We start from the raw sequence: 18,343 nt of genomic DNA on the forward strand, positions 1-18,343 counted from the left end.
TGGCCCACTGGTCTGTCCAACACTCCCCTCCATGGCCCTTTATTTTATTGGAGACCATCCCTGCCACACACAGACAGTGTTTCTGAGTTTTCCTTGCCAGCCAACCCTAAGCAATCACTCCAGGATTTCTGGGGAGTAAGAAAGACCCTTTTCTCTCCAACAAGGAGAACCTGTGTGATGTACTCAGGAAGGAGCAAGGAACATATCTTCAGAATGGTTCTCAAAGTGTGTTTCCACACAACCAAATGGAGGAAACTTGTTAGAAATGCAAATTCTCCCACTTACTGGATCAGAAATTCAGAAGGGGCAATGCTAAGCAATCTGTGTTTAACAAATCTTGAGAACAATGGGTCTAGAGTCTAACCCATCCTTCTCATTCCACAGAGATGACTGAGGCCTCGGAGGTTCCACGATTTGCCAGGGTCATGCAGATCACATACAGGTGTTACTCTTAACTTTGGAAGTAAATAGAGTTAGATTCTCAATGAAACTTATGGTTTCTTAGAATCCAAACCAAGAAAGATAGACAAGGGAGAATCATGCAGCTGACTGGTTTACAACTCAAAGAGATACTGGGAAAGCTTTGAAGAGCAAAATCTAGGCCAGGCTCCCTGGGTTCCATCCCTGCTTCACCAATAGTAGTAGGACAAGGACATAGCACTTAACCTCTGGACCCATTTCCCCATCTGTAAGAACAGAATAATGGAGTCCTCATCAACCCTAGGATGATGTTGAGGATTAAGTGAGGATTGAGAGAGGAGAAGCCTTAAGAATCTCTGAGAGAAATTTAAAGGTATGTTAAAGACCAGTGTGGGAGAAGCCCAAGGGTTGGTGGATTATCAGGGGGCTGAAGGAGCTGGCTTCTCTCAGGCAGAAAGGGACCCTGATTTGGGGTGGGGAGTGAAGGAGAAGGATTCCCTAGAAGACAGTAGTCCAGGGAACTGAGGAGAGAAATCCCTCAAATGGATATCTGCCTTTTAGCAAATTAGTAAGAGGAAAGCAAAGGAATCAGCTACGGCCTGCAGGCTTCTCCCCTGGAGCAGCAGCTGAGGGGAATCTCTCAGGAATGCCTTGATTTCCAGAATGGAAGCCCAGAGGAAGCTGGAAGCCTTCTAGGTGAGGCAGAGGCTCTGGCTGTAGGCAGCTGCAGGCCCAGGGGTATAGTGCATGTAGGACTCAGGGCTCTCTATAGGTGCCTGGTTAGAAACTAGGTTGCAGAGGGATCAGAGCCTTGATTCACCCATGGCGCATGTGGTGAGGGAATAGGGGGAGGTCTCTGGCTCTAGTCTCATCCTGGGCAAGGCATCAGACTGTCCAGGACCCAGGTCCCTCCTGCATTTCTAAACTGAAGTTGAATGGGGTGGGGATAATACATGGATGGCTTGGGATAGTTAGCCATATTGCCTGTGATCTTACTGTACCCCCGTCTCTCACTTAATCGCATCTCCAGTAGGACTGAGGGCTAAGACATCTTGGTTAAAGTCATACAGTTGGTAAGTGGCAGCACCAGGACAGGGGTTTCATGTCTCCCAGCAAAGCCAGGGATCTTTGCCACCTCAAGTTCCCACAAGATTGGGTTCTATGATCCTTATGGTTCCAGCCTGAGGGAGCAGTTGGATTCTAGCAGCTCAGGACTAAGAAACAGCCTGGGGACTGCAAGAGAACCCACTTGTATAGGTTATTTCCCTAAAGCAGAGTTAAGAAATCAGAATACACCACTCTGGCATAAGGACTATTTTGAGTTGGAAGCAAAAGAAAATCAACAGATGCAGAAAGGAGCCTTCCCAGAGCTTCCTTATCTAAGTAACACAGTCACTTCTGAGGCATGAGGATTGCCACAAATGCCTCCTCCCAGGAAGTTTTAGGGCCACAAAAACAGAAAGTTTGGTGCCAGGATAGACCCACACAGACAAACCTCACTCTATTAGTTTTCCCATGGTTGGCCCCCCTTGGAAGCCTAAAGCCCCTTTTCCTTTGTCTTGTAACTTCTTCACAAATTTATTGTTCTTTGTTAATATGCTATACAGACCCCAAGTTCCAATCACCCTAATGCAGGGCTCATTACTGAGGCATTTTGTGAGCATATACCTCTTTGTGTTAATAAACCCAGTTTTCTCATTTCTCTGTCTTATCTAAGTTGCAGAGCTTCAGGCAGCAACAAGCTTTTCCCCTCTTAAACAGACTCCTTGGGGTCCACACTGGGGTGGCTTTCACCAGGTATAAAAGGGCTCTACTGATGGCCTCAGGGTATCACAGACCTGAGCCTCAAGGCCAAGGTCATGAGGAACTGGCTTCCTGCAGTGCCGATCACCGTGATCCCCAAACACTACCAGCTCCCCCAACACTACCAGCTCCCCCCACCCCAAACAAAACAATGCACCTTAGTGGTCAGGGATGTGGAGTCTGGCTCCTGGGAGAGCTGTTCTTAGGAGCTTTCTTGCTGTGTGACTGACTTTCAGCAAGCATCTTAACTTCTCTGTGTCTCAGTATACTTAAAGGTGGTGTGAAAAGTGCCCAAAACTCTTGTGTAAGAAGTGAGGCTCTTTTGGGCTTCCTTTGCTTCATCTTTTCCCTGGCCACTCCCAAGGCCCCATCAATAATTCTAGGGGACACCACCCTTCCACCCCCCCCACCCCCTGCTGCCAGGTGGAGAATCAGGGGCCCCTCACTCACTAGGGTCGACTTTCCGGATCTCACTGTACACTGTCTCTGTGCCCTTCGTTCCCAGATCTGGAAAAGGGACCATACACAAGTTAGTAGCTGCCACTGGGCCCCATGACAGCCCACTCTGTACCTACCACCCACCCCAGCAGCACCCATGTCCAACTCTGGAGACGCTGTCATTCCCTGACTTCAGAAGATCCCATCCTAACCAGAGTCATCTCTGGAAGTAGGAGAGGCAGGGCTATTACAAACAGGAACCCTGGTCCTGAGATGCCAAGGTGGAAGGACTCCATACAGGTCTGCAGCCCTCAGCTCAGTGGCCAGGCCCCTCTTTCTCTGCCATGGTGACCCTATGCCAGCTGTTGGAGCCTGGCGTGGTCAGCTCTCTGAGGATCAGCTGGATTGAGGACCACTTGCAGCTCAGGCTGGCTAGGCTTGCTGCATTCAGTGCCAACACTCAGACTCACTGCAGGTTCTGATTGAACTGGTCTGAGACCAGTCCTGGTGCTGGTGTGTTTAAGAGCTCCCCAAAGGATTCCAATATGCAGCTGGGATTGCGATACCCTGGGCTACACCCTTTCAGAATAGCAGACAAGAAGACCGACCCAGGGTGTGCATTACACCCAGAGGCGACTCATGGGTTTGGGAGGCAAAAAGCGCCCCGTACCTACTTGTTTATCTCACATTGCACAGGATGTGTACACACATCGTACACCCCACACCCTTGCACAGCTTGTACACAGACATGCACGCTGACTGTACACACTTGTGCACAATCTCTACACTCCTGTACATAGGTGTACACACATCATACCCATAAACCCTGAGGAAACAGGATGGAACCTTGTCATTTTCCCAGCTGCTCTCACGTGCAGGAAAGACTAGGAAGTCTCATTGTGGAAAGGAGCCAATACTCTCCTCTTAAGATGGAAAGGGGTCCCAGAAGGGTCTGATGCTTCTTGACACCATGGTCAGTGCTATGTGGTCATTTCTCATCTGGTGGCAGATAGCTGGGGCATGATGTGAACTCTGTCTGAGATACTCACCATGCACCACACTCCAGGGACACCTCCTTCTCTTTCTGACCTCACGTCTCCACTGCTGACATGGCCTTTTTCTCTGCTCCATTCCTCCAGGCCCTGGACAACTTTTGCCTCTGCACTCATGTGTGTACATCTCACACCCTCACACACTCCTCTCTGTGCCTGGGCAGTTACACGGGCCTCCTGAGCTCCCACAGCACTTTGGGGACATTTACCTACAACACATTCCTTTATTTGTTCTGTTAACTGTCTCCCCTGGTCAACCCCAAGTTCCTCCAGGGCAGTGTCTGAGGTCTTGGGCACCTCCTTTCCCGGGCTTCATACAGCTTCCTGTACGAAGAGAATCTGATGCAACAATGAAGATACCAGTCAATTGTACAGGTGTCTCTGTCTCAGACCTCTCAGCTTCAGGACAGTCTAGGTAAAATAAGCCTCCTTCTTGAGGTTTTTCTCATCTATAAAATAAAGAATGAGCCGGGCACTGATAGCTCACACCTATAATCCTAGCTACTCGGGAGGCAGAGATCAGGAGGATAATGGTTCGAAGGCCAGCCCAGGCAAATAAATAGTTCACGAGACCCTATCTCGAAAATACCCAACATAAAAAAGGGCTGGTGGAGTGGTTCAAGTGGTAGAGTGCTTGCCTAGCAAGCCTGAAGCCCTGTGTTCAAATCCAAGTACCACCAAAAAAGAAAAAAATGTGTTGATGCAGGAATTTGAAAATCCCAGCCATTCATTAGACACTGAAAGTTGGTGGCTCTCTTGTTTCCTGGGGGAAAGGCTGGGGGTGGTTCACATCCCTACAGCAGAACTTGGGGCATCTGGGGTGATGAGGCACCTTGCCTCATCAAAGTGACTCTCTAGGACAGGAGTTGTAGCTCAGTGGAGTGGCTAAGGTGTCACTACTGGGACGCCTGCTGGTTTTTCCCTGTTGGACACCCTGCTGTCCCTCCAGAGGGACAGCAAAGATGCCCCGACAATCCTCTACTCTCCAGTTCTAGGGGCATAGATGGGCATAGATGGAGGTGTCCAGTTCTAGGGATCCCCAGACCAGCTGGGGGGGATCCTCCAGATCTGTTCAATGCTAGGCCTGTACAAGTCACCCATTCAACATAACCTCTGGTGTGCCTTGTGCTGTGGAAGAGGAAAAGATGTCTGGATCCGGTCCTAGCTTTCAGGTGCTCTAGTCCACAGGACAGACAGGTGAGCAGAGTTTGCTAATGAGCACCAATGCTGTGATAAACGCTACAGGATGCTGTGCAGGCAGGCACTGCCAGCTCTAACTCTGTCACAGTCTCTTGGTGGAGCTGGGAATGAAGGGGATGAATGATAGGGAGGGCTGGTCAGCCGAGCCTGGGGGCCTGGGCACCTTGTAGGCTCCACTGCCCTTTGGCACATAGGGGTGGCCAGAAGACCTCTCTGGTCACCTTGGGGACATGCTAACACTCTCTGGACCTGAGTAGCCATGCTTGAGCACTTGACTCCTTCTCTGTCACCTTGTAACTCCTACTGGTCAGGGTAGCAGAGGTGGTTTCTACTTGTAGGTTGAGTGACTTAGTGAGGGGAGAGGGTGCAGGTGATCCCAGTCTCCCCTCCTTTTGTATCCTGTGGCAGCAGCTGCCTGCTAATGACCAAACCAGGGCAGCAGGCTATTTATCACTGCTGTTAGCAGTGTTTCCGGATGGGGTTTTATTTTGGCTTCTGTTTTCTCTGTGTTAACAGAGAAAGAGATAGCTTCAACGTCATGGGGTTTTCCCAGCAATTAGTCTCGGAGTAAACATGCAACAAGCCAGGATTTAAGAGTTCCTTCCTGCCCCTCCTCTACCTCCAGTGGACAGGATTAGAGCTGGTCCCCAACCCCTCCTCCACAGCTGGAGTCCTTGAGAGCAGGGATCTGGATTAGTCAAGACTAGGTCAAGTTAAATCACTGACTTTGAATCTACAAAGCCCTCTCCTCACCTACTCCTCACACATGGGAAGGCAAGGGGCCAACACGGAAGGTCAGGCCTGACCTGCCCACTGTCCCTTAGTTCTGAAGAGGAAGCTGACAGGAGAAAGCTCAACCTGAGTCCTCTAGAAGCTCCCATGGCCACCCAAGTGACCCTCATACCATGCCGTGCACACAGCACCTTGTGCAAGTTGGGAAAGGCCACCAATTGGTTTGGTTGCAACCTGTACTTGCAAGATAAAGAAAGCATAAGGCCTTTGCCACTGCCTCACCCCATCCTAGCAACCCCCATACCTCCTCTTCCTGCAACCTCCCAAGGGAGGATTAAAAACCCCAGACACTGCTAAACTGGACACCTTCCCGAAGGAATGGGAAATGGACACTTTTCCAAGGGCAGAATCACTTCCTTCTTCCCTTTTCATCTTACTTCAACCCAAAGCAACCCAGACCCCATGGGTGGTCCTCATAGTTCCGCCCACTCTGTCCTAGTCGGCAGCAGAGCACAGGTAGGGCCTGGCCCTCTGTGGGAGGACCCAAAGCCTGGTGCCAGAGCCTAGGGCAACAGGGAAGCTGTTACACAGACAGAGAACACACTGATTTGGTCTCTCCTGTCCTCTGGCATCAGGGCAGTGGAGTGTGGAGGGTCAAGAACAAAGAAGACAGCAGGGTTTTTCCATTTACATTCAGAATCTTTGGGTAAAGGGCTGGATACATGGTTAAAATGGCAGAGTACCTGCCTAGCAAGCATGAAGCCCTGAGTTCAAACCCTGAAACTGCCAAAATCTTTGTGTGGCCCAGCCTTTTAGGAAGAAAGCTGTTACCCATGGGGCAGTACACAGTGGTAGAGGGGTGTGTGAAGCTCAGCTTGGACCAAGGAGGGCTTGTGGGGAGCTCTCTACAGTCCCATCCATCACAGACCACCAAGACTTGCCTCTGGGCACCAGACCCCTGCACTGCTTCCTCTTGAGCAGCCCATGGGCATCTCAAACTTAACCTAATGAATCAGATCTCACCACAAGCTTGTTCCTCCCAGCCTCAGACATCACAACCATCCATGCATTTACTCCATCGAGAAATATGCAGAAACAGTCTCTCCTGTCCTGGCTGTTAAATTGTCATTGATCATCTCCAAAATGTAGAATCAATCTATCCATTGCCAACACTTTGGCTGCATCCTCGTCTCCTCTTGCCTGCTAATGGCATACCCCTAGTCTCCCTGCTTCCATTTTTGCCCCCTTCAATCTGTTTCCATGTTGACCCCAAGGATTGGTTTAAAGAAGGATGCGGCATCACAGGACTGGGGCCCAAGGGTGCAGCATACAGACTAGTGGCTGCATAGGACAGCCTCGACAGGAAAGCTCAGTGCATGTACATGCTAACATGGTGCCCAGAACCATGCCTAGCTAGAGAAGGAAGGACTCCCAAACTCCTCCCAAATCATGGAGTAAAAGGTGACTTCAGGATGCCATCACCACATGACTCTGGCTAATGACAGACAGGCCCAGCCTGGAAAACTGCCCAGGCCTGTTTGGCTGAGGACACAGCCTGGCCTTAGTCTCAGTGGGAAAGGAGATGGATGGCAATAGTCCCAAGAAGCTTCCCAGCGGGACTGGAAGCCTCTGGATAGCTGCTTCCTTTGCACATGTAGGAGCTTGTGGGTGAGCTAAGAGGGAGGAGGGTTAAGAGACACATCTTGTTTTGAGGTGCCAAAGGCAGCTGAGATGGGCTGGGCATGGTTGGTGTTTGTCTATAACCCCAACTACTCAGGAAGCAGAGATCTGAAGCATCACAGTTTGAGTCCACCCCAGACAAAAAGTTAGTGAGACCCCATTGCAACCATATGCTGGGCATGGTAGCATGAGCCTGTTATCCCAGCTACATGGAAGGGGGGAGGGGCACAAACAATATATACACATGTAAGTAAATGTAAAAACGATAAAATAAAAGGAGAAGAAAAAAAGAGACTGTAGGTAGGAGGATTGGAATCTTAAATTGAACCCAGACAAAAAAGATGTGAGACCCTATCTGGAAAAATAACTAATGAAAAAAAGGGCTGGGGGTGTGGCTCAAGTGGTACAGTACCTGCTTGGCAAGTGCAAGTTTCTGAGTTCAAATCCCAGAACTGCAAAAATAAATCAAATAAAAAAATAAAAAAGCAGCTGAGATCTACATTCTGTGGATGTAGATCAGTTTGCTGTGGACTGACCCACTCCGTGTCAATCCCAGCACAGAACCAGAGATGGAGCTTTCCAGGCAGTTTGCTTCTGGGAGAACCACACACACAAACACAAAAGCTGAGAAGCACAGCTCCAATGCCACCATTCACACAGAGAGGGATTCTAACTTTCAAAAGTCTTTCTCTGAGCTGGCAGAGTGGCTCAAGTGGTAGAGCATCTGCTTTGCATGTGTGAGGCCCTGAGTTCAAATCCTAGTATCTCCAAAAAGAAATTCTGATTCAAAAGTCTTTCCCAAGTGTCCCTTGAAAGACCAAAGCCCTCCATATCTTGAAACTGCATTCAGTTGACCCATATTCAGTCCACACAGGTAGCTGTTTTAGAGCCTGCTGCGTTTAGGCAAGGGACAACCTCTGGAAGAAGGCCTGAGCACCAGAAGCAAGGTTGCACTCAAAGTCTCATCCAGAGAAGGAAATTACTCAGCATTCAGTCATTGCTAACACTTAGTGAGCGCTCAATGGTGTCACCTCCTATTAGCAGGATCGTGACTAATGACTCAGTGTAATTTCATGGCTCCTGCCTTCAGCATGTCCAGTAGATCTGCTGACCACCTCCCTTCCTAGGCTCTATTCCCACAGGGTGCAGCAAGCCCATGGTGGCGTCTCCACCCAAATTGAGAGCAAAGCATGGGCATGGCTCACTCGAGGTACAGCACTTACCTTGGTGGGGCTCCACTGAGGTCACTTCCACTTCTGTGTACTCCACATCTGAGCTCAGGGGGTCTGTTCAAAGAAACCACAGCACCCTGCATTTACACAGCTTTGTCTTTGGGGTCATCTGGCCATTAGAGATTTTCAGTCCAATTACTGAAGTACTCTGAATATTGACGGGTTCACAGGCTTAACTCCATCCCAAGAAGACAGAACGTCAGGCTGAGGAAGACAGGGTGAGCCCTGCAGCGGTCTGAGCAGTAGAGACAGGGCCTTGGGGACACTGGTTGCCTTCTGACTACTCCCCTGTTACCTGGATGTGCATGGACCCCTGCCTAGGACCAGTGGGAGGACTTGCAACAGGTCAATAGATACAGAAAACTACCCAGGATCCACCACTGTGGTTAACTCCCGCTCACTCACTCAAAATGCTGGAAGACTTCCACACTCCTTCTATGGCTTTCTGTGCCATCCCTACACAGGAAAGGATCTCAGGAAGTGGGGTCAGGGGTCACCAGCTTCAAAATGCTTTGAGGGTATGAAGTACACAAGGTAATGAAATCACTCTAGGAGTTATGGAAATCTACGAAATTAGTTCATCTTCAACTGAGAATAATATTATTATTTTGTTTGAAGGCCCCAAAGAATCAGGGGTCCTCACCAGTGACAAAAACAATGTACAGTTAAGGAAAACTTCAGGAATAGGCCTTTCCAGAATCCTCTTACATCTTTAGCTCTCACCATAGTAACCTAGAATAAAGAAACTTTGAAAAATGATTTAGCCCAATCCTGCTGACCTTTGGGCAGAAACAAGCTGTCTACTGTTTTGTCTTTAAAAATCTCCTCCTGGATTATTTCAGAGAAACTTTAAAAGGAATACGAGCCAGACAGTGGTAGTTGATGCCTGTAATCCTAGCTACTCAGGAGGCAGAGAGGTCACAGTTCAAAGCCAGCCTGGGCGAACAGTTCAAGAGACCCCATCTCGAAAATATCCAACACAATAAAAGGACTGCCTGAGTGGTTCAAGTGGTAGAGTGCCTGCCTAATAAGCATGAGACCTTGAGTTCAAACCCCCAGTGCCTCCAAAAAACAAGGGAGGGGTGGTATGAGAAAATCTTCAGTCATCATAGATTTTTTTCATTTTTTTTCCTATGAAGCATTTTTTAAAGTAAAGACTTCTGGCAAAACACTTGAATAGATAATTACCTTTATTTTCATTTAGTGGTTTCATTGCATGGTTTCCAACATTGTCACTGTAACCTGTTGAAAAGTAACAATTAGGATGACTGACAATGGAAAATTCTAGTTTTCTTTTCCATCCTTCCTTCCTTCTTCCCCTCTTTCTTGCCTCCCTCTGTCCTTCTCTCTCTCTCTCTCTCCCTCTTCTTCCTTCCTTTGTTCTTTTCTCTTTGTGGTACTGGGGTTTGAACTTAGCGCCTCATACTTGCTAGGCAGGCGCTCTACTGCTTGAGCCACTCCACCCCAGACCCTACTTTTTTCTTATTGCCTCCTCCAAGAGCAACATCTTTCAATTGGTTTTCCATTCTGACAAAAGAAAAGTAAATGGTCTTATGCTTGTAACAATTCATTTGGGAAGATGTTTTACCAATGACTTAACTTGACATCTGGTCTCTACCTTGTAAATTCAGAATGATTATTACTCTTAGGTAATAGTCAAAGTCTTGGAAAGCACCAAGGCATTAGGATCAGTCTCCATTTTTTATTCCAAGGGAAGTTTAGAAGATGATGAAAATAGAATAAAGTGTGCTGCTTTTCCTTTCAAGTGTTTGTTTTATTTATTAGCTCACCCTCCAGAGGCTGATTAGATAAGTACCGTTGCTTGAAGCCAGGGTCTCCTTTCTACCTTTTACAGGTCTTTATTCATTTATCTTTTGGTGCCGGGGCTTGAACTTAGGGTCTCACATCTGCTACCACTTGAGCCACTCCATCAGCCCTCCCTTCTACCTTTCATCCCACCCAATTATAGTTGGTAAAACTCTTAGTAACTCAAGGAAGTGGGGTTTTACCATAATGACTGTTGGCTTCCATACTGGGCTCTGATACCTTCTCATTGTTGGAGTTCAGAAGTGGTGCTGCTGGCCTTAAAATGAAAGATTGGAAAGGAGGGGAAAAAAAGAAAAAAACATATAATTAAACTTTTTTTTTTTTTGCCAGGTGCCGGTGGCTCATGCCTGTAATCCTAGCTACTAAGGAGGTAGAGAGAGATCAGGAGGATCCTGGTTCAAAGCCAGCCCAGGCAAATGTACACAAGACCCTATCTCAAAAAAAAAAAAAAAAATCACAAAAAGAGCTGGTGGAGTGGCTCAAGGTATAGGCCCTGAGTTCAAACCCAGTACTGATAAAAAAAAAAAAAAAAAATTTTTTCCACTCTAATCCCAAACCAACAAAATCATCAAAGGGAAGATAATGAGAAAACAGGAAGAGCTTTCCAAAGTAAAGAAAGCTTTACTCTCACATGTGGAAAACTAACATGTTTTTTCCACTCTAAGTGTACTTGACCAAACTTTTTGCTGTTGAAATAAATGTCAGGACCAAAGGGCACACATGCCAGGCCACTTAGAATTCCCTGAATCTAAATCCTGTGCTACTGTGACACAGCACTGATACCATTTCCATACTCTGTGGATTTTGGATTTTAAGAACAGTAAAGATACTAAAAACATTTTTGAAGGCCAATGCTATTTTTATAAGTAAGTAAAAAAATTTAAATTTCCCTTGACTACCATTATAATTTCATAAGAAAAAGAGGATTTCACAAACAATAGTTTAGGAAGGATGTAATCTCAGAAGAAAAGCCATTCTCTCTCCCATGAAAGCACAGTTGGCAGTCTTCACCAATAAAACTCCTAATGACCAGACTGTTCCTTCAGTCATGACCAACCATGCCCACACAACAGCCACCCCTTCTTACAAGAACACTGACCTGGACATCTCCACAGGCATCTGCTTGGCTTTAAAAAAGAGAGAAATCAATGTCAGTATAAGATCAGATAGGAACAGTCATTTGACTATATTTGACTTAAAGACTGAATACCTATAAAAAGAGAGAAAAGAAAGCCAAATATATTCATGCTCAAAAAAGCCGGGTGCCAGTGGCTCACACCTATAATCCTAGCTACTCAGGAGGTAGAGATGGGGGGTGGGGTCTTGGTTCAAAGCCAGCCCAGGCAAATAGTTGGAGAGACCCTATCTCATAAAAACCTATCACAAAAATGGACTGGTGGAGTGGCTCAAGGTGGAGGCCCTGGGTTCAAACTCCAGTACCACAAAAAAAAAAAAAAAAAAAAAACCAAAGAAAAGAGGAAGAAGGAAGAAAGAGGTATTCTTGTGTGTGTGTGTGTTCTTGCAAAACTAGGGATGGAACCCAGAGCTTCAGGCAGGTTAGGCAAGTGCTCTACAATTGGGCTACACCCCTGGCCCTTCTCTTGGTTTTATACTAATAAATTTCACCTTATTTCCCCAGTTATGTGACATTTTGATGCTTTAGCCAGAAATTATTTTTGTTAGTGAGATGTGGTGGTGACAAAGACAATCCTGTGGAAACCAGATTAGCCAAATAAGTGGACAACTGTAACTTTGATTCAAGGTAATTCCAAAAAGCAAAGGCTCAATCAATCCTTGTGTTTTTAATTCCAAGCTGGGGTCAGCCCTGGGAAGAGGTTTCTTTTGGAAGCCTGTCTCTTCCTGGGCTTGTGTTTTCCTGCCTGAAAAAAGACCAGAGGCTCCTCCTCATCCTATCCTCCCCCTCACCCCAGGCAGAGGTTCTCAAAGACCCCCCCCCAGCCACACAATTTTCTTGCAGAATTTTCTGGTGCTGTGGGTGCTTGTTTCCTTAAGTCTGGGCTAGCTGATCTGATTATCCAGTGCCAACGCATGGTCCTGGCCTCCCAGCCATGCACAATATAGAAATCATGGCACAATAGGCAGATGGATTAGGAGGTATTCGGTGTGTGTACATGTGTGCATGTGTGCGTGTGTGCATGTGGCATGTGTGCAAATGCGTGTGTGCCCATGACACTCACATCCCACTCTACCAAATCTAAGACCAGGTGTGGCCAAACCCCATGAAACAGCTTCATCTGAGTGCCTGAACCTGGTCCCCTTGTTGGCGAGGAAAACACTTTCACTTTTGCTCGACTAAATCCAGGAGCAAGAAGAACTCTATGCTGTCAGAATCTTTGGTTTCAAGGTGACACCCTGAGGAGCCTCAGTTATCTCCTCACCTCCCTAGGACTCCGCATATCTGGGGCTGGTTTCCTGGCAAGGATCACCTGTCAGAATGGAAGGAAGGAGCTGTGCTCACCCTTGGCTTTCCTCAGAAAATAGCATTTGGCTCCAACTATCAAGGTGGCGATTATCACTCCGATGACAACCACTGCAATAAGTCCTTTCTTCCATGGGGCAAGAAAGACTGGACATGGAAAAAAGAAAGACCCAGGTTCTTCCTTTTGCCAGCAAGAAATCAGGTTTAAGCAACAAGACTAACTTTTGCAATCCTTGTAACTGGCACCTTATCTTGGAGTCTACCTGAGGGCTCTGAACTCAGCCGGTTCAGAAAGGGTGGCTTCTGCTATACACCCCTTGCAAGGAAAGACCAAACCAGCTTTGCTAGGGTAGGCTCTGGTTTCAGGTGTCCTTTCAGCCCTCTTTCTTCTCTATAAAACCACCCTTCACCCACATAGATGTGCTCCACTAACCGTGCCCCTTCTGGGTGACCCAATCCCCTTGGCTACAGGTGGCCCATGGGTGGAAGGTGGACTCAACGTGAGACAACTGGTGTCTCTCTGCCAAGATTTGGAAGTGGGGCTCTAGAAAACCCTTCTGATTCTGTACAATAATCAACTCCTCTTTTTTACCCAAGTTAATTTGAGGGGGGTTCTGTCGGTTAACTTCGGTCATGCGGCCTGACCTCCACCCTCTCCCTTCTGCAAGGGCTGAGTTTTCTGCCCTCCTCTTGGACCCGCCCCGTCCTCTGTTCTGACGAGGCCCTGACTCACCTTTGACTGTCAGAGTGTTGCTTTGGGTACTCTTTTGCGTGAGGCTGGCTCTGTTAGAGGCCGTGCAATAGTACTGCCCCTCTTCCTTTTTGCTAGCCTGCTCCTTGTGCCAAAATGCCTGGGTCTCATTGGAGATGCTTTGGTAGAAGGGGCTTTTCTCCTTTTCTTTGTAAAAGCTGTATGTGATGGGCCCAGTTCCTTCATCCACGTAGCATCGAAGCACAATTTCCTCCCCAGACTCCACCTCCTCACTCGACAGGATAGAAATTTTGACCTGGTCCACCGGGGCTGGAATTAGCATTGAGCAAGAAAGAGGGTCAGAGCTGGGCATGGTGGTTCATGCCTATAATCCCAGTACTCAGGAGCCTGAGACAGGAGGAATGACAAGTTCAAACCTTTCTTGCTACCCCTGAAACCTGACTTCCATTCCTTCTGGGTTTTTTTTTTTTTTCCCCTTGTTATATATCCCAGCCTGGTCTAAAATGTACTGTAGCCCAGGCTGGCCTTGAACTTGTAATCCTCCTGCTTCACCCTCTGCTTTTGAAACTACACTCTATCTCTGCTTTTTAAGAAACCCAAAAGGTCCCCTGATCCTCAGACCATAGTCTGCATATTAAGTTCTTCATCCCTTTTCCCAACCTTGACCTCCTCACAGCTCAGCTTTCTTCAGGCTTCTATGCTGCCTCTGAAGCTGATTCTCCTCTCTTTCCTGCCACCTCCTCCTTATTCACTAGTCATTTTGACTATGAAATATGGTCTTTGTGGAAGTTAGTCCTCAGTCTTCACCTTCCTTCTTTTTGGGGATTTCACCTATACGCTCAGCTTCTATTTCTGAGCACTGAATCCTAAACAGATATTTCCCATCCACATTACTTCCTGGAACCCCAACAGTCCCTTTTTTTAGCCTGGGCTTTCTACCTGGAGGCCCAGACTGTCAGTGGGTTCAAGCAGAACTCAACACCCTTCCATGTCCCTTTCCTCAGCAACCTGCTCAACCACTGAAGTTCTGGTCCTAAGTTGTCCCAAGTAGATTTCCTACTAGTGAGATGGATTGGTCAGGAGATGAGCACTGACTTGGGAGTCAACCATCTTGGGGGTTCAGGAGGGAGGTGCTGAGATCATGGAGGTGCTGGCTGGTGGCAGCTGAGCACCAGGCCTGGGATGGTGGTGGTCTCACACAGGGAAGCCTGACCTTTCAGTCTCAGGGCAAATTGGGCTCAGGAAGCAGATTGCCTGGGTTCAAATCCCAGCCCTACCACCCACCAGATATTCATGCTAGCCCTTAGTTGCCCCATCATAAAACAAGGTTAATACTACTGCCAGTCCACATGGCTATAAGTAAGTGTTATTTGCAATAATTTCTTACAATACTTCACACAGGGATGGACACACGGTCAGAGCTCAGGAAATACTACCAGTTAATATTGATCCAGTTTACACACACAGCTTCCCATGGGCTTCTGCATTTTCTCTTAACACTTTCTGAGATCTGAAGGCTCCATACCTCAAGGTAATAGCCACCAGGTTAATCTTCCGAAGAACCCATTCTTATTATCGCCTTCTTTCTTCTTCTCACTCTTCATTGCACTCAGCTCCTAACACTAGCACTTGATGCCCTTCCCATTTGGGTTCCGTAACTTTTTCAGCTTAGATCCAGTGGTTCACCATTGCTGGCCTTTGCTTCCACCCATCTGGTTCACCCAGTACTTTGAACTGCACCATGGAGCCTTTGGTTCATGGACTTTCTAGAGATAGTTTGGTTCATGTGGATGTTAGATAAGGTAGGCCATCTTTGGCTGTCTCTGACAACCATTGTCAGATTCTGACTCCTTTACCCAGTTCTTTCCTGAACTTTTCCCACTCAAGCTAGACAATCTCTCCCATGCCCTGAGTTACTATCACCATTGTTTTAAGGCTACACTTCATGTGACAATGAATCAAGTCTTGACTCCTAGCATTTTTCTTTTCTTATTTGTACTATTATTCAAATATTTTCCTATTATTAACAGGAGATCTTGTGCTGCTTGTTATAGTATTGACCACAAAGAACATGTCTTTTTTTTTGGTAGGGTAGGCCTATAGCATTATCTGCTTAGTATCAGATGCATTAACAGAAGCAGAAATCCCTTCACCCTGCTGGATCTTCCTACCCTGTAGACAACTCATGTCCACAGCAGCACAAGTAGTTCTTATGTGGCTAATAGATGCAATAATATGCAATTAGTATGCTGCATGCTAATAACATGAGGTAATTAAACAAAAGGACACAAAGGTTGGAAAGGAGGAGACCTTATTAAGCTTTTTAAAGCAGGATGCAGAGAGAGAGGCAAGTCATGGTATTCCTTAGGCCTTCCAAGAGGCACCAGATAGCATTCCTCTTGAGCATAAGAGTCCCAGGCAAGTGTTAGCAATGGCTGTGAGACCATGGCCTGTAGGACTGCTACAGAGTTGTTCCACCAGGGGCAAGAGCAGAGCAGAGCTCTGGCCTGCAATTCCCTGGGATGGCTCTCAGTTCATCTGAAAAGCAATGAAAGTCAAGGAAACCCAAACACACAAGTTCAGTCTTCCTGAAGTCAGGATACTTTCCCTCTATTTCATTGGAAAGTTCTGAATGTTTACATTGGCCATGTCCATGGTCCCCCAGGTCTTCCAGACCCATTTACTGAGTTTTGGTCCTGCTTTATGAACTTTGCTCAAATACCACACACTTCTTTAACTGTCCTCACAATCTCTGAGTAACCCCCAAACCTTCCAAAATGTTAACTAAAGCCCCATCGTTCTTCTTACAACATAGCAACTTACCTATCACCTTGACCTTCAGAACTTCGCTGAACATTTCCAGGTGAGAATGGCAATTATCCACAATGCACTGGTATTCTACATCTTTGGTAGGCTTATCTATGAATTCTGCAGGATCATTTGAGGTCATCATACGACTTTGCAAAATGTTCGTTGCTTTTACAAGATGGTAAGAAATAGGTGATGTTCCATTTATTGATTGGCAGCTGACTTTTATGGGATTTCCTTTTATGATCTCAGACTTAACATCATGAAAAATACTGGGCTTGGAGAGCTTTTCTAGAACAACAGAGGGAAAATAACATTGAAGCAACACCTTCTGCCCAAATGCTGGGTGCGGTTTTCTCAGTCACTATCACAATGTCAAATGCCTGCTTGCTTTATCTACCTTTAAGGGATTCCTGTAAGACTGTCAGACAATGTGTGTGGGTGCATAAGGTCCTGGGTTCGATCCCCAGCACCACAAAAAACCAAAGTGCTATAGGCAAAATAAAGAATGATGTAATAGCCATGGTGGTGGAGCACACTTGTAATCTCAGCATTGCGGAGGCTGAAGCAAGAGGGTCAAGAGTTCTAGGCCAATTTGGGCTACACAGCAGCCTCTATCTCAAAAAAAAAAAAAAAGACATATATTCAAAGAAATTGCTATATCTGGAGATATATCTCTTATAATACATATACTTCTTTTTGGGTTGAGTAAAGACACAGAAAAGTGTAAGAAATGCATATATATTTTGAAACAAATTCTTCTCAGTGAACTCCCCAGCCTCTCGATAGTAAATTGCATGCCCAAGAGATAAGAATTTGACAAGGTCATTTTTTTGAAGTTAGCTTATTGATAAACCTTATGAAATGAAATGACCTCCTCCCAAGAATGCAACTAAAAAAATTACAATGTAATGATACACATTTGTCTCTTGCATTCTTTCCTCTTGAGTTAGATGGCTAGAAAGCTGAAAATCAGCTAAAATTCTGGTTTAGATGAGATGAAAATCTTAGCTAGAGAAACCATAGTCACAAATTAAACTGAAGGACCATAACTAAATTAACAATGACAGTGAAGACTGGGTGTGGTGGCTCATGTCTATAATCCCAGCTACTCAGGAGGCAGAGATGGGAGGATTGAGCTTTGAGACCAGCTCAAACCCTATCTCAAAAATAAGCCAGGCATGGTGGTTTACACCTATAATCCTAGTTACATCGGAGGCATAGGTAGGAAGATTGTTGTCCATGGTTAGCCAGGCAAAAGCATGAGACCAACAAAAAAAACTAAAAAGCAAAAAGGGCTGGGGTGTGACTCAAGTGGTAAAGTACTTGCCTAACAAGTCTAAGGCCAGCACCACTTAAGCAAACAAACAAACAAAAAACAGTGACAGCTTGGAGTTTCCTGTTCATTTAGACCTTGCTACTCAGTGCAGCCGGGGGGCGGGGGGGGGGGGGGGGGGGGGGGCCAGCAGCACTAGCACCACTAGCCCACTGAACCAGACTCTGGGTTCTAAGCAGCTCCTGCAGCACGTCCAGGGCTGAGAGGCCCAGCTCTTCATTCCACTTGCCAAAAGGGGTTCGCCTGGGTATGGATAAAACTGGAACTCTGATCTTCTTAACGTTTAGTGCTGACTGGGCAGCGTTTTCTCCCCAACCATCTGAGAGAGTAACTGCTCCAACAGCCAGAAGCTTGCCAATTCAGTCACATCACCGGCAGTCACAGGAAAGCCTGGAATTTGATCTCAGTCTACAATGTTGTCCTCATATTGCCTCTCTTCTGTACTTGTCTGGACTCTAGATAGCCTGCCTCTTTCTTTTTTTCCCTCAAAGTCTTTTTTTTTTTTAATCAGTCCCAGGGTTTGAAGTCAGGGCCTCATGCTTTCTAGGAAAGCACTTACTGCTTGAACTATTCTGATAGCCCTCCTTCAAGGTTTTGTCCTACGTGAACTGATCTGCCTTCAGGAGAGAGTGACAGCTAGTGATCTGTCCCTTTTTCCCACTC

At 46.6% G+C, this 18,343-nt stretch overlaps 1 protein-coding gene across 10 annotated transcripts in view; it reads right to left on the reverse strand.

Moving 5' to 3' along the window:
• The window catches only part of Pecam1 (platelet and endothelial cell adhesion molecule 1), a 54,824-nt gene that overhangs the window by 12,194 nt on the left and 24,287 nt on the right, over window positions 1-18,343 (reverse strand). For 5 of the 10 annotated variants that reach the window (XM_074045437.1, XM_074045436.1, XM_074045443.1 and 2 more), the window contains 8 exons: window positions 16,360-16,635; window positions 13,558-13,845; window positions 12,864-12,971; window positions 11,484-11,511; window positions 10,567-10,640; window positions 9,746-9,799; window positions 8,549-8,611; window positions 2,674-2,730 (listed from right to left, as the gene is read on the reverse strand). In XM_074045437.1, coding sequence (XP_073901538.1) covers window positions 2,674-2,730; window positions 8,549-8,611; window positions 9,746-9,799; window positions 10,567-10,640; window positions 11,484-11,511; window positions 12,864-12,971; window positions 13,558-13,845; window positions 16,360-16,635 — 948 coding nt within the window. The remainder of the gene's footprint in view (window positions 1-2,673; window positions 2,731-8,548; window positions 8,612-9,745; window positions 9,800-10,566; window positions 10,641-11,483; window positions 11,512-12,863; window positions 12,972-13,557; window positions 13,846-16,359; window positions 16,636-18,343) is intronic. The other 5 variants (XM_074045440.1, XM_074045439.1, XM_074045444.1 and 2 more) reach the window with 3 other exon arrangements.

This window comes from Castor canadensis, chromosome 11 (assembly GCF_047511655.1).
Source record: "Castor canadensis chromosome 11, mCasCan1.hap1v2, whole genome shotgun sequence".
Lineage (NCBI taxonomy): Eukaryota > Metazoa > Chordata > Mammalia > Rodentia > Castoridae > Castor > Castor canadensis.